The sequence below is a fragment of the Pelodiscus sinensis genome, chromosome 27, assembly GCF_052426305.1.
Source record: "Pelodiscus sinensis isolate ZL-2025 chromosome 27, ASM5242630v1, whole genome shotgun sequence".
NCBI lineage: Eukaryota > Metazoa > Chordata > Testudines > Trionychidae > Pelodiscus > Pelodiscus sinensis.
In genome coordinates this window covers 1,701,278-1,716,555 of record NC_143078.1, presented here as the reverse complement: position 1 = coordinate 1,716,555, position 15,278 = coordinate 1,701,278, and the positions used below count along the sequence as shown (strand labels likewise).

The 15,278-nt window shown below is 45.6% G+C and overlaps 3 protein-coding genes across 7 annotated transcripts in view; 1 reads left to right on the top strand and 2 right to left on the bottom strand.

The window, feature by feature from the left end:
* RSBN1 (round spermatid basic protein 1) overlaps positions 1 to 4,506 on the bottom strand; it is a 52,816-nt gene extending 48,310 nt beyond the window's left edge. The window contains exon 1 of one of the 2 annotated variants that reach the window (XM_075910291.2): positions 3,954 to 4,506. In XM_075910291.2, the coding sequence (XP_075766406.1) occupies positions 3,954 to 4,374 (421 nt within the window). In that variant the 5' untranslated portion in view covers positions 4,375 to 4,506. The remainder of the gene's footprint in view (positions 1 to 3,953) is intronic. The other variant, XM_075910290.2, reaches the window with a different exon arrangement.
* A 2,960-nt stretch (positions 4,507 to 7,466) lies between these two features.
* Positions 7,467 to 15,278, bottom strand: part of PTPN22 (protein tyrosine phosphatase non-receptor type 22) — a 41,338-nt gene continuing 33,526 nt past the window's right edge. Inside the window, exons 17-21 of the mRNA XM_006118786.5 lie at positions 15,098 to 15,178; positions 13,972 to 14,078; positions 12,960 to 12,990; positions 11,152 to 11,229; positions 7,467 to 8,516 (exon numbers count right to left, since the gene is read on the bottom strand). Of these exons, the coding sequence (XP_006118848.3) occupies positions 8,452 to 8,516; positions 11,152 to 11,229; positions 12,960 to 12,990; positions 13,972 to 14,078; positions 15,098 to 15,178 (362 nt within the window). The 3' untranslated portion in view covers positions 7,467 to 8,451. The remainder of the gene's footprint in view (positions 8,517 to 11,151; positions 11,230 to 12,959; positions 12,991 to 13,971; positions 14,079 to 15,097; positions 15,179 to 15,278) is intronic.
* Positions 15,074 to 15,278, top strand: part of LOC102454290 (polymeric immunoglobulin receptor-like) — a 48,640-nt gene continuing 48,435 nt past the window's right edge. For all 4 annotated transcript variants that reach the window (XM_075910299.2, XM_089773685.1, XM_089773686.1 and 1 more), the window contains exon 1: positions 15,074 to 15,201. The gene's annotated coding sequence lies outside the window, so the exon portion shown is untranslated. The remainder of the gene's footprint in view (positions 15,202 to 15,278) is intronic.

Genomic DNA, 15,278 nt, shown 5'->3' with positions numbered 1-15,278 from the left:
ATATAATTCAATAAAGATTTGTTCTGATCATTCAGCTTTATTGTAGTAACAGCTACCACGGACAGTGAGGTCTTTGTAAATGTGTGTTTTACAATGAATGTGTTTACTCAATTAGGGCACAACTACACAGCAGGACTAAACTCAAGCTACACTAATTGCGTAGCTTAAGTCAAAACAGCACCAAAAGTTGAAATAGGCTATCAACACAAGTTATTTCAAGAGAGAGCACTCTTCTTCTGACTTCCCTTACTCCTCATACGAGTGTTACAGGAGTCGAGTAAGCAGTCCTCCAGCTCAACATTCTTTTGACATTATGTGAAAATAACTGCTTGGGTTTAGATGCAGACTATGTTATTTCAGAATGCCATCAATTATTCTGAAATAACGCTGCTGTGTAGACACAGCCTTACTGAGCTATGACATAAGTCATATAATGCAATTCACTATTCAGGATTTAGAGCATCTCTCGTATCCAAAGCACAGGACCTCAGTCAGAAGACAGAGTTCTCTTTCTGTATCTACTACACATACTTTTGTGAATGTTCTGTTTCAGTGTGTCCATTAATGAACTGGCAATGCTACCTGTGAAAAGTCATGAGGATTAGATCTGGATAGAAGGTGTTGAGTAATATAATTTGCATTTCTCTAATTTCAGAGAAATAAAACCCCTTTGTGATGAAATGGGGAACTCATTTATGTACAATGTATGAATTCCAGTTTGTAGATTGGTTAGACTATAAACATGGAGTTCATAATTTCAAATTCAGAGAAGGCAGACAAGACTCATGTATTTTTTTGATCCATGTTGGATTGAGATTCCAAGGGGTAGGGGCACAGGACTGACAATGGAGTATCATTAAATCCCTTGTACAAAAAGCTGGCTACCTTTCTTAAGGATCAGTCTGCCCAGGTGATCTGTTGCTTTGTTACAATGCCACCTGAAAACTGACAGGAGACTACAAAAAAATTGGTCTCTGCCTGGCCATTTTAGAAACAGGGAGAAGAAAGCAGAAGCAGAAAGCTGGCAATAGTGAAAGACCTTGGACTCCTTTAAAAAGACAGACATAAGCTCAAAGAATGCTCCACAATTCAGAGTACTTTTACAAAGCCTGTGTGTTATGTGCTTCAACACACACATCCTTGGAGAGAAACAGTAAACCGGAGTGTTCACAAGACAGGAGCTCATTGAAACTGGGACTCCTTGGGAGTCAGCACTGGCCCTGGGTGCCCAGGGCAACTGACCACAAGGCTCTGCTTCTATGAAGAGGTAGAGAGTGGGTCCTGAAGCTTACCCAGTTAAAGGAAAGCTTAAAAGCAAATGGATCCATCATGTCATATGCAAAGTCTGGAATACATCCAGCAGGGGAGCTTTCCCAGGCCTCCCTTGTCTTTCAAGACCAAAAAGTAAGAATCTTTCCCCTAAAAAGGTTCAGATACTTGCCAGTTTAAGGTGAGCCAACTGAAGGTTGTAAGAGATTAAGCCAACAAAAACTGAGGAATGAGGAAAATAAAGTCTACTTATTAGTCACTTAAAAGTAAACACTGAAATACTCCTGAAGTTGCATTTTAATTGTTAAACTTTAACACACACTTTATTGAATATGTAGGTGTTTTATTATAGCATTAGGATGCTCTAAGAATACCTAAGCAAAGGGCTGTATTTTACATTTAAAAATTTCCATTGACTACCACATCAACTAATTTTCAGTCTTTATCAACAGCAGACACATCAAGTTAATCTTATTAACTGCTGCACTTTACCTTTGCTCAGTATGGTATAGAATCTCACTATTATAGTGGAAGTAGAGATATATCTGTTGGAAGAGTTAACTGGTTAATTAAAATTATACCATTTATCATTATACCCCAGCCATCATGTCCCCTGTCCCTCAATGTCAGAGCCTCAGACCCATTGTACTACCAGCCCAGCTATGGTGGCCTGGACTACCCCGGGCCAGTTAAACCAGTTACTAGGTAGGCCTAACGTTACCAGTTAGCCTTTTAAATCCCTAGTTAACAGTGCATTTGGTAGTAGACAAAAACAGCCTTGCGGCTTTGTGGTGATACTTAATCGAGTCATGTAGAACGTTTAGTCTGAAGTGGGGAGTTTAGTGAAGACTGCCCATTTACATATAGCGCAAAAAATTCTCCACACACCTCAGTGAATTTAGGAGCATTTAAAAATTAGATTATGGTTTTGGTGCTATGCTCCTAATGTCAAGAGGAAATATAGCACCACTAGGTGATTAGAAATATTGCATTATTTTGAACTTGTTAATGTGGCAACTTGAAGTTTGGTACACTAATGTAGCCTAACATCAGTTCAAGGTAAGTGTCTTCAAGGAGATGTGTTACTGATAGCCATAGTCAGTCATCAGCTCAGCCTAAAGTAAAGGGAATTTTCAAAACAGCTGAAAGGAGGAAACCTATGTTGAACTAAACACATCAGGTTTATGATTAGGGCCCTACCAGTTTCACAGCCATGAAAAAAAAAAGCAGCGTGTCGATGTTGACGTTGCAGTACTGGTGACACATTGGATTAGCCTCCAAAATCCACGCTTACCAGTCACTGGCCACCCAACATCCACTCTTTTTAGCATATTAGCTCAACCTGCATTAACAGGAGTGTTGTGAGCAAGACATGAAAAGTCATTCTTCCACTCTACGCTGATTAGGTCTCAGAGTATTGTGCCCAGTTCTGAGCATCACATTTCAAGGAAGATGTGGAAAAGACCCAGAGAAGAGCAAAAAGAATGATTAAAGGGGTAGAGAACATGACTGATGAAGGAAGACTGAAAGAATTGGGCTTGTTTAGTTTGGAAAGGAGAAGACAGGGGGGACATGATATCGGTTTTCGGGTATCTAAAAAGGGGAAGGAGAAAAGTGGTTGTCCTATCCTCAGAGGTCAAAGAGAAGAAGCAATGGTCTTAAACTGCAGCAAGGGAGGTTTAGGTTGGACATTAGGAAAAGTTCCTGTCAGGGTGGTTAGAGACTAGAATAAGTTGTCTGGGGAGGTTGTGGAATCTTCCTCTCTGGAGATATTTAAGAGCTGGTTAAACATTTAGACATTTAACTGGAGTGATGATTTTCTTCTCATCAAGAACATCTCTCTTTCATAACTGAATAAATATACCATTATTTTAGTCAAGTCTGGCTTTAGTTTTTATATCAAGTAGTATGAAAATAAGACATGGAGTGGTAAAGTTGTAATTAGAGCCCCATTTTCTCTCAACAGTTAAGCCTTCCCTACTGCCTAAATATTGTGATTTTTTTTTAAAGGAAGCCAGAAGCAATAGAGCCTAACTCTAGAAGAGGCATAACACCACCATGCCCCCGGGTTCCCAAACATGCCAGTACTAAAACTTTACAGATGGATAGCAGAAAAATCCACTCTTGCTGTGTTAACTGGGGTTTCAGTTTCACAACGTTGACGTGAGGCTGCGACTAGTAATTATGCCAGTACAATCTTTTAAGTTTCTTTAAATAAGATCCCTCTTCTTGTTTGAAACTATGACTTTTCCCTCGCTTATACACCAGTTAGAGGGACTGCAATATTGGGAGAGACCAGCCCCTTTAGGCGTACACGCTCGTCTAGTCCACTTCCCCCACGCCAGGCAATAGGCTAGCTAGGCACTACGCAGCCGGGGTACAACATGGGCTTGCTCCACAGCCGCCTGTCCGTCCCCGAGGACGGGGCTTGCAGAGCTGCCGGCGGAGAGAGGCTTCAGACCCGGCACCTCCGGTCTGTGAAGGACTGGGGGCGAGGCAAGGGCCAAACGCTGCTCCCACCCCCAGGAGCGGCTGAGCCTGCGGCCCGCAGAGCCCTGCCTGGGGCAGGAAGCGGCGTGTCCCGCACGCGCACGCAGCCACGCGAAGGCGTTGCTCGGGGTGACAGCCCCAGGGGCGCCTCAAGCCTCCCCCCCCCCCCGCCGGGCCCTCGCCCGCCACCTCACCTCGCTTGCTGGGCCGCCCCGCTGCCCCGTCCCCGGGACTCCCCCGCTTCCCCTTGTGCGGCTTGGCGCCGGCGGGGTGGCCGGGCTCCGAGTCCGCAGCCGGGCGGTGGCGGTGGTGATGGTGCCGCTCCTGGTGCGGAGGCCCCTGCGGCAGGCTGAGGGGCGAGAAGGTGAAGAGCCCCGCGGCTGCGGCCGGGGGCAGGCCGGGCAGGGCGGCCGGAGGCATTGGCTCCGCCGGGCTGGGCCCCACCAGGAGGGGCTGGCTCAGCTTGACCCGCTTGCCGCCGACAGGCTCTCCAGCGGGTGCCCGCCGCCTCCTGCCGCTCCCCCGGGGCCGGCCAGGCCGCTCCCCCGAGGACAGCGGGGGCGACTCCTCTGGGCCCCGGGATACGGCGCGAACCGCAGCGACCTGCGCAGCCATTTCACAGTCTCCCTCACACACATTTAAATGGCCCGAGCGCCAGGCACTAACACGCAGGCGCCGCGGGAAGCCTCATGGGAAATGTAGTTCCATCTGGTACAGCGGGGCCCCTCGCCCTAATCTCCAAGCGCATGCGTCAGCGCACAGCCTGCTGGGAAAAAGAGTTTCTAGTGAGGGTTACCCTCTAGGTCCTGGGGAGAAAAGCGTGCCGGGAATCACGCAGGCCGGCACAGTCACGTGGTCCCCAACGGTCATAACGGCCCAAACACCAGACAGAGGTGAGGCGCGTATCCCGCCCACACGGCTGTGGCGCAGTCCGGGCCCCATGGGATTCGCTCCCCGTCAGCAGCGGCCTCCTCGCATAGTCCCTCCCCGCCTGGCCTAGGCCACCTCCTCCTCAGGCCGAGCCTGCCCGCCCCCCCGCATCACAGCCAGCCTGGCTGTCCCGGGGCGGCTCTACCGCTCGCCTCACGGAGCGCTTCCTTCCCCGGGCATGCCCCTCCCCGCTGTAAAGGCCGCGGCAGCGCTTTCGTTTTCGGCTGACAGACTCGGCCGCCGTCAGGTGCTCGCCAGAGGGGGCTCGAGAGTCTCCTCGCTCGGGATCAGGCTGGAAGTGCGGACGGTGGAAGCCCCTGGCGGTTCTGCGAGCAGCCCGCCGCCTTAGCGACAGCGGGCCCTTTCCCCTGCTACCCTGAACCAGCATTGTCCTTGCGCCCAGGCCAGGGGCGGCCCGCCGCGCAGCGCGATGCAGACTAGCCCGCGCGTGCTGAACGGTGTCTGGCCCGAGCCGGCTGGGTTTGGCGGGTCTAATGTGGCTTCCCTGCTGTGTCACACGGGTGGCGTGCTAGGGGCTCTGCATGCTGCGCAGAGACAGTAGGTTGGAGAAAGTTTGGTGGTGCCCAGAGCCCCCACACTTCCCCCACGTGACTGAGAGGATCTGGGGTGTGGGCTGTGGGACAAAGTTTGGGTGCTGTGCACAGGCTCTGCGCTGAGGCGGGGAATTGGGGTGCAGAGTCTGGGAGAGAGATTGGGTGTGGGAAGGGGTACAGGGATGCAGGCTCTAGAAGGGAGTTTGGGAGGGGTGGAGGGTGCAGCACTTACCTGGGGCACTCCCCTGTGGCAGCAGCTATTAAGCAGGGGGTGTGGTGGGGACAAGGGGGTCTCAACGGGCTGCTGCCTGTAGCCACCATGCCATAGCTGCCATTGACCGCAGGGTACTTGGGGTAAGGGCAGCTCACAGAGATACCACCCCTGCCCAAGGCTGTAGGGACATGCCAACAGCCACGCAGAGCAAGTGGGCAGGAGGCTGCTGCAGCCCTACTGTGCTTCCAGTGGTAGCAGCGGGGGGCCTGCACACCCTTTTAAATTTCCGGGGAGCATGCTCGGGGGAGCACATGGCAACAGCAGGTATGACCAAGGGAGAGACCCAGCACCAAACTTTCCTGGAGCAGAGCCATGAAGAGCATGGAGATTGAGAACAAAGTCAGAAGAGAACAGACATCAGTCTCCTGCCCTGTCTGTCTCCTGCCCTGTCAGTCAAGTTGAAACGAGAAAAATAAATGTTTTGGCCACATCACCCTACTCTACAGCCCTCCACTAGTTCCCACCCTTATCACAGAAAAGCTACTTATATGCACTTTCAAGATGCTTCATAGTCTATCCCCACCCACTAGGGATGTGAAGGACTACTTGACATGGTAGTTGACTAGTCACTTAGGGTATGTCTACACTACCACCCTAGTTCGAACTAGGGTGGTAATGTAGGCAACTGGAGTTGCAAATGAAGCCCGGGATTTGAATTTCCTGGGCTTCATTTGCATAAAGCCGGGCGCCGTCATTTTTCACGACGCCATCGTTTCACGAGGAGTAACGGTAGTTTGGACTAGGAAGCCTAGTCCGAACTACCTAGTCTGTGCCACGTGTAGCCGCGCGGCACGGAGTCCGCACTAGCGGACATTTAAAAATGGCGGCACCCGGCTTTATGCAAATGAAGCCCAGGAAATTCAAATCCCGGGCTTCATTTGCAACTCCGGTTGCCTACATTACCGCCCTAGTTCGAACTAGGGTGGTAGTGTAGACATACCCTAAGTGACTAGTCGACTACCATGTCCATCCTTACATCCCCCATCCTTGCTGTCTCTATCAGAAAGAGCCAGCAAAGGAGGGGGGAGAGAAGGAGGTCGGTCAAAGTGGCAGTGTGGCTTGAAGCCTGAGGCTAGACCCCAGGCTCCACGCGGCACTACCACTTTGAAATACTGCATGCAGCCTAGAGCCAGCTGAGGTGTCCCCAGGCTGCACGCAGCATTTCAAAGCGGCAGCATTGTGTGGAACCCGGGATCAGCTGAGGACTCCCCAGCTGACCCCGGGCTGCATACGGCAGTGACCGCTTCAAAACGTCGCGGAGAGCCTGGTGTCAGGCTCCTCCTTGTGTTTCAAAGTGGCAGGGCCACATGGAGTCCAGGGTCAGCTGGGGGCTCCATGCGGCACTGCCGCTTTGAAATGCCACAGGCGTCAGGCTCATGGGCTACGTCTACACTGGCCCCTTTTCCGAAAGGGGCATGCTAATTTCACAGGTTGTAATAGGGAAATCCGCGGGGGATTTAAATATCCCCCGCGGCATTTAAATAAAAATGTCCGCCGCTTTTTTCCAGCTTTTAGAAAAGCCGGAAAAGAGCGTCTACACTGGCCCCGATCCTCCGGAAAAAAGCCCTTTTCCTGAGGAACTCTTATTCTTATTTGGTAATTTCCACCACATGCATCCATGCACCCTGGAATTTCCACCACATGCATCTGACGAAGTGGGTCTTTGCCCACGAAAGCTTATGCTCCAATAAATCTGTTAGTCTGTAAGGTGCCACAGGACTCCTCGTCGCTTTTCCCATAAGCCCTTAATGTATTTGGTTACTCACATTTTTGCTTTTATGTGGATGGTACTCCCTATCTGTTTGACTTTAATACTAGTAATGGGAATCTAGCTATTGACACTTCAGTGAACATGAAATTATACTTTATTTTTACTTGATATTTGTGAAAAATGGGTCAAGATACTCTAAAGATAAGCATATATTATATTCAAGTGCTCTTTGAACTTATAAAAAAGTCTAGAAAAACTGGCATGCTAGATAAATAAACTTTATTTTGTATAGCATCTTTCATACACATAAAATATTTCACATTCATTATTCCATTCACTGAGATTTCATGTCTGACTTCTAGTTATTACCTTGTCAATATTTTAAAAATTAAAAGGCTAGCTTTCAATGTAATTTGCCTGATTTGATACCAGATACTTTTTAATTTTGTCTTACAAGGCTGCTCTACTTTACATGGGAGTTGAGCAGGCCCCAGCTGTCCCAAAAGAAGAAGAGCACGAAAAGATCTTGCAGTCTTTTTTGCTCCCCTCTCCTCCATGTTTGCCCAAAACATAAGATAATCTTAAATGGCAATCAATTCACAGTACTTGGGAGTTCCCTTGTATGAAACCATTTACATCTAAACTGCCTATGGATGTAGCATACCTTTTGAGCTGATAAAAGGCAAGCTCAACCCTATGACAAATGCAAAGGTACAGAACAAAGGGATACAATTTGCTTCTGAGGCATTCACACTTTGGAGATAACTATTTTAATTATGACTAGCTGTATAAGACTATGAGTAAAGTTATGCATGTGCTTAAGTGATGGGAGAATCCAGACCATCATTTTGTAGTGGTGCCACTTGATTAACTTAATTGGGACTTACTACCATAATAGGAGAATCAGGTCTGTTGTCATATAGTAAATTGTAATTCTCCAAAAAATTATTCTATTTTCAGAAACAGTAAACAAAATTGCCCCAATATGTTTTTAATTACATTAACTGGAAGGGTCAAGCAGCTGATGTGCAGTTGTACATCCCTTGTTATACTAAAACCACATGGAGGAGTTTGTATGCTATGCTCTATGACTTTATATAACAAAGATAAAATTTTATTGCTAATGTTCTGACAGTAATTATGTTGTGAAGAACATGTGCGGCATGTCAGAGGGATATGGCAAATCTGCAGTATTTGGAACCATATGCATCTGTGAAACTGAATTAAATATTCCAAGTTGGTGGAGGATTTCTTGGTCCTTTAGGCTTCAAAAATCGATTCGTAAAGCCTGGGAGCAAAAGCAAAATATTACAAGAATACAGTAAATGCACTATATATTTTATACGTTGCTCATACAATTCCATGAGATTTGTTTCTGAAGAGATTGGAGCTCTATACACAATGGGTACGTCTAAACTACATGGCTCTGTCGACGGAGCTATGTAGATTAGTTTACTCGAAAAAGGGAAATGAAGCGGCAATTTAAATAATCACCGCTTCATTTAAATCAAAACGGCCGCCGCACTGTGCTGACAAACAGCTGATCGCCATAGCGCGGTGATTTAAATGAAGTGGCGATTATTTAAATCGCCACTTCATTTCTCTTTGTCGTCCTGCCTCATCTACATGGCTCCGTCGACGGAGCCATGTAGTCTAGACACATCCAATATGTGGTACATTGCTCTAGTCATGTTAAGTGAATGTAATGGTATCAAACAAAATTAAAGTGATTATGTAAGAAGACTCCATCTGTTCACATGCTGTTATATTAAGGTACCTCAAAAGCAATAAATTAGGTCGTGCGTTGACTTCCTGCTGGAAGGGCATAACAAGTAGGGTTCTGCAGGGGTCTATTTTGGGACCGGTTCTGTTCAATATTTTTATCAACAATTTAGATGATGGCATAAAGAGTATGATTATTAAGTTTGCAGATGATACCAAGCTGGAAGGAGTTGCAAGTGCTTTGGAGGATAAGGTCAAAGTTCAAAATGATATGCACAAACTAGAAAAATAGTCTGAGGTAAATAGGATGAAGTTTAATTAAGGTTGTTAAAATTCGGTTAATTGACTAGTCAACGGAATTTCCATTGACTAATTGATAGACACTTCCTCATTCCTCCTTTGAAATGTACAAGAGCTCCTGCTGGGCTCTTGTACATTTCAAAGGAGGAATGCAGAACTCGGTGTATAGCCCAGGGCCAGCAGGAAGTCCTGCTGACTCCGGGCGGCATGCTGGTGCCTACTTTGAAATGCACAAGAGTCCCCAATGGGGGCTCTTGTGCATTTCAAAGCCATGCAGCCTGGGGTCAGCGGGGGAGTCACAGTCCCCCGCTGACCCTGGGCTCCATTCTACACTGCATGCCGCTAGAAGCCCAGGATCAGCTGGACGGGGACAGCGGGGCTGACTGGGGAAATGGGGGGGAACCGGCTGGTGGAAGCAGGGCTGGCCGGGGGGGCCAGGGTTGGGGTAGGAGCCTGGCTGGGGGAGATCACGAGGAGGAGGGGAGAACTGGGTGCTGGAAGCAGGGCTGGACTGGGGCAGCGGGACTGGCCGGGGAAGATCGGGGGGTGCGAGGTCGGGGGTAGCAGGGCTGGACTAGGAAGCAGGGCTGGATGGGGAGAACTGGCCACCAGAAGCAGGGCTGGACAGGGGCAGTGGGGCTGGCCAGATGAGATCGGGAGGAGAAGTGGGGGAAAATGACCAGCCAGGAGGGGGTTGGGAGAAATGGGGCTGGCTGAAGGGGAGCGAAGCACAAAATGAGTCCAGCTCCAGGGATTCCATTTTGCTGCCCCCCCCCCCCCCACACACACACACACTTCCTCGAGTAGTTGCGAACTGTCTGGCTGGTAGACACACTCACCAGCCTGAGCACATCTGCCAGCCAGGCAGTTCGCAACTACAAACTGATACATCTAATAATAATAAAACTTACCTAATGAGAAAATACCAGACATTTTATATGTCCGGTATTTTCTCAATTTGTTTCCCGGACAGAAACCTCAAATACCAGACTGTCCGGTACAAAACCGGACACCTGGCAATCCTACCCCTCCATGCACCGTCCCTCCTAGCCAGATACCCTAACCCCTGTCTGCTCCTGCTCCTGCCTCCCCGAGTGCCTGTGCGGCGCCAGGTCCCCCAAGCCCTGGCCCAGGCTGGGTGGAGGATGCAGCCGGGTGAAACAGTGAAAATTTAATTCATTTTTCATTCTTTTTTTTTTTATATGCGTTTATATTTTTGGGCTGCAAAAAACAGTACTGAAAAAAAATGGGTTCCAACTAAAGTAAAAAGTTTGGGAAACCCTGGTCTAGCCAGTTTTCTGTCCGTCTTACAGTCCATTTATCCAAACCATACTCCCTTAACTTGCTAGCAAGAATATTGTGGGTGACCGTATCAAAAGCTTTGCTAAAGCTGGCACTGGGGGCTTTGGGAGGACCAGAAACAACTTATTTGAATATTCATCATTTGTTTAATGAATATGCAAATATGCAGATGACTATTACCAGTCCTCCAAAAATCTCGTGAATGGATTTACTGTTCTCCATGTCAAAAAGTTTGGGAACCCCCTGATATAAGGCATATGTAGTTCATGTGTAAAATTATACATAAACTTTTAAAATTATTAAGTTATAAGGTCACTCAGCTTTAAACAAATCAATGGTCTTCATTTTTATGTATGTGCCATAAAATTACACAGACCACCAGGCAATTGCTGTAGCACCTGACAAAAAGTGTTTGCAGTTATAATTAAGGCACATATTAAGATTACTTTGGCATCATTAACTTAACACACCCATTTGGTGATTTATGTCACTTTTCTTGCCCTAGCTAGTAGTTGGGCTCCATATCTTTATTTAGGTTTTTTTAAGTCTTTATAGTTATCAAAAAGTCCAAATAGAAAGGAAAGATGTGAAGAACTTACCGAAGCTCAGGAAAGAGTTGGAGGAGTTTGACTGGACAGATTCTGGTGGTTTTGCCAGTGAAGATGGGCTACAGATACCTAGAAAAACACAAGAAAGCTTTAGTGACAAATAAACACCTCCTCATGTCCTGGGAGGAGAGGCTATGAGCAAATTTTTACTTCAATATGAGAGGTAATCTCTCTTAACATACAAGCTCTATAGACATTAATAATGTTCTATATGCATTCATAATGAAGATGTCATCATAAAATGCACTGGGCATCTTGTGTGCTCAGAGTTTGGAATTCTCAGCAATCCAAGTTTTAAAACAAGTCATTTTAGTTTCAGACACTCACCACGAAGTTAAAGTGACCATACAGTCTTAGTGAAAAATTTATTATTAATGCAAGAAACACAGGAGGAAGTTGCATTCCATGCAAGAGCCAAGACAGAGGCAAGGCAAATGGAACTGTATGCCATTTTTGCTTTTCCTTATTGCCACCCAATCATGGGGCCAGATTAGCTTGTGATACAAGCTACAACAGACTTGAGTTTGCACTAACTTGCATCCACTGGAATAGCCTTCCAGGCTGGTATGCCATCTCATAATTGCCAGATTACCTCAGCATTCAGACCACCACCCCAATATACCTCCTGCATGGAGGTTAGGTCCATAAAAGGCTATTAGCCAGGGGATAAAATGGTGTCGTTGGCCTCTGTTTGTCAGAGGCTGGAGAGGGATGGAAGGAGACAAATCGCTAGATCATTGTCTTCGGTCCACCATCTCTGGGGCACCTGGTGCTGGCCACTGTCGGCAGACAGGATACTGGGCTAGATGGACCTTTGGTCTGACCCAGTACGGCCGTTCTTATGTTCTTATGTTATGTTCTTAGTCTGGAGCTAGAAAGGGGGGATGGCATATAACCCTGGATAGTCTGGTTGTATGCCACTTGGGAATATCCCTGTGCTGGGGAAATGCACAACCAGTTTGTAAAGGCAGTTTTCCACCTCCTTTGAGCTACGAGAGCGGTAGAAAACAAATGGAACATGGACCAGGATCTGGCCTAGGAGTGTCCATCACAGATTGTGAATGACAGACAGTCTTGGCAGCTGCTGTTTCAGAGCTGTCCATCATAACCGGTGCCAAATAAGATAATGTCCTTGTGGATATGGAACCTGATCTCACAGATCCTTACCATACCAGTTTTGATAGGATTACTTTTTGAGTTCTAGTGTAGGATCAGACCCCAAGCTTTTAATAAATAAAGCTGGTGACAATATAAATATTAATAATACTCTTAATTCTGCTACAAATAAATGTTTTGCTAATGCACCAAATCAACATATATGTTTCACAGTGTTTTTGACTGTGACTAATTTAAAAATAGATCAGATGTTAGGATACCTGCAGTTTTAGGTAACACTTTTTATATTACAGCACCTCAGAATGTATGGGAAAGGCTGGACAAAACAAGCTGAAAGATTGATTAGTTTGATTAGAACTGGGATGAAAGGCCAAGGCGGATTCCATATACACTAGCAACCTTGAGTGAACCCATTAGCAATAATAGCGACACTGAGACATATAGGTCTTTAATGAATTCTGTCTGCAATGCTAAGTGCTTTGAGATGTCTAAAAGAAAGATATTAGAGAAGAGCAACAGATTATTCATCCAATCAGGTGGTGAGTACCCTGGGCTCCAAACAGGAGTGGTAGAAATGAAGGACTCTTAGCATCTTGCTGGTTCAGATCCTAAAAGAAAAACAGATGCTACATACATATATCCCACCAGACAGAGAGAGACTTGTTAATGATCAAAAGACTTACTTTTTTTCACGTTTCGTAAAATTTTCAAGCTCTGTAAAAAAAAGTTTTTAAATTAAAGATTTTGCTGTTGAGGCAACTATTTGCATCAAGCTGGAGATCAGTGCCTACAGGCAAAAAAAAAAAAAAATTCACTGCTGCACAACCATGCAAAACAGCATGCATTTATCACGTCACATGTGCAGAGTCCTATAGTTTCCTTGGTCACTGGCTTTTTTCAGCCAAAATGAAAACTTCCCAGAGTGTACACAGCAGGGTACCACAGGTATCCTGAAATAGTTACCCCGTGTCTTTTAAAAGCACCCTTCATTTCAAAATATTTTCCAAAATAGCAGGCACGCTATTCTGGAATCCCTGTAACCCTCATTCCATGACGGTTCATAGATGTCTCAAAATAGCATGTTAGTTTGAAATTTGGCACTGTGTAGACTTGCCAAATTTCAAAATAAGCTATTTTGAAATACAATTGAAATAAGATATGCAATTTGTGTAGCACAAATTGCGTATCTTATTTCGAATGTAGGGTGCTGTGTAGAAGTCCCCTTATATTGTTCAAATTATATTTTTCTCAATAACTCTTTCCTTTAGCAGACACATTCACAAACTAAATGAGGACATTCCCTAGACTAGCACCTGAGCTCAGGATTGTGGAATAGTGAAGTCTGCCCCTCAGTTGGAATTTGAGGCCCCTATATATGACCAGCTTTTCTGAGAAGAGTTGGCACAATTCATGGAAAACTGATGATAGTTAGGCAGCCAGTCACATAATTTGACAGAGATTACTTTTGTCCCTGTTGTGCAACTGTGAATCTTTTCTTCTTTCCTGCAGCTCCGTTTGCAGTGTCACCACAAATCACGCTGCCTAAATGTGTACTCTTGCCATCAATACAAGAAGTCCTAAACGCATGCCTTTGTTCTCTTAGCATCTATATGAGGTAAGTAATAAGAAAATAAAAGCTGCTGCAGTTAGAAAAGCTGGAGCTCTCTTTCCTCCCTTTTCCCTCTGATATTTTACTTTACTCCTCCTGAAGCATTTCACAGGCTCTTTTGATGACTCTTCAGAAGCTTTATTTCCTGAGTTCCCAGAGTTCCTAGGGGAATTCCTCTCAATAGGCTGCAGACCTAGGAAAACAACATACAGCAAAATATTTCTAGAGGATTACATGCACATCCTCATGCTTCATTTCTAAACATTGTGTGTGTTGTCTTTGTACTTTCTTTATAAAGTAATTTTTGAAATTGGTGTAGGTATTTATATTTGCCGTTTTGTTGCTAATCTGCCCAGCAAATTTCCCAGTTGCAATTTTGGTTTTTTACATACATATTATCCTAAGGGAAATAGTGAAAGAACCATCACTTGGGACATTTAAAGGTACTACTCTGCCCTGATTAGGCCTCAGCTGGAGTACTGTGTCCAATTCTGGGCACCACATTTCAGGGAAGATGTGGACAAATTGGAGAAGGTCCAGAGAAGAGCAACAAGAATGATTAAAAGTCTAGAAAATATGACCTATGAGGGAAGATTGAAAGAATTGGGTTTGTTTAGTCTGTAAAAAAGAAGACTGAGGGAACATGATAACAGCTTTCAAGTACCTACAGGGTTGTTACAAGGAGGAGGGAGAAAAATTATTCTCCTTAACTTCTAATGATAGAACAAGAAGCACTGGGCTCAAACTTCAGCAAGGGAGGTTTAGGTTGAACATTAGGAAAGATTGTCAGGGTATTTGAGAACTGGTATAAATTGCCTAAGGAATATTGGTTGTTGGAATATTGGTTGTTGGAGATTTTTAAGAGCAGATTAGACAGACACCTGTCAGGAATGGTTCTGAGGGTGCTTGGTCCTGCCGTGGATGCAGGGGACTGGATTTGATGACCTCTCATGGTTCTTTCCATTTCTGTGATTCTATAAGAATACACTGTGAAGTACACTTAGCAAGGAGCAGGGGACAGAGTATGATTAGAGAGGAACTCAACGTCTCTACCATCTCTGCTTTCTGGAATTTGCTTTATTCAGTGAGCTACAGGTTTTTCAGATAGGATATTTCATTTGTTTGGATACCTGATCTTGTTTCCTTTTAATTGTGCTAAATTTTTATTGTGCTAAATCTCTATTACAGGTGAAGAAAACATTTACCACTTACTTTCCTCATCAGCAAGAAAGAATGACTCAGGGGTTCTTTCAGGAAGTGGAGGAGGGGTTGAAGAGCGATCCCGGTGTTTCTCTAAGATAGCAAGAGTGACACAAGTAAGGAAAACAAAACAATATTTTTAATTAGCTTTTTAAAGTCCTTTGTGATACTGACAGTTACATCAACTTGGGTG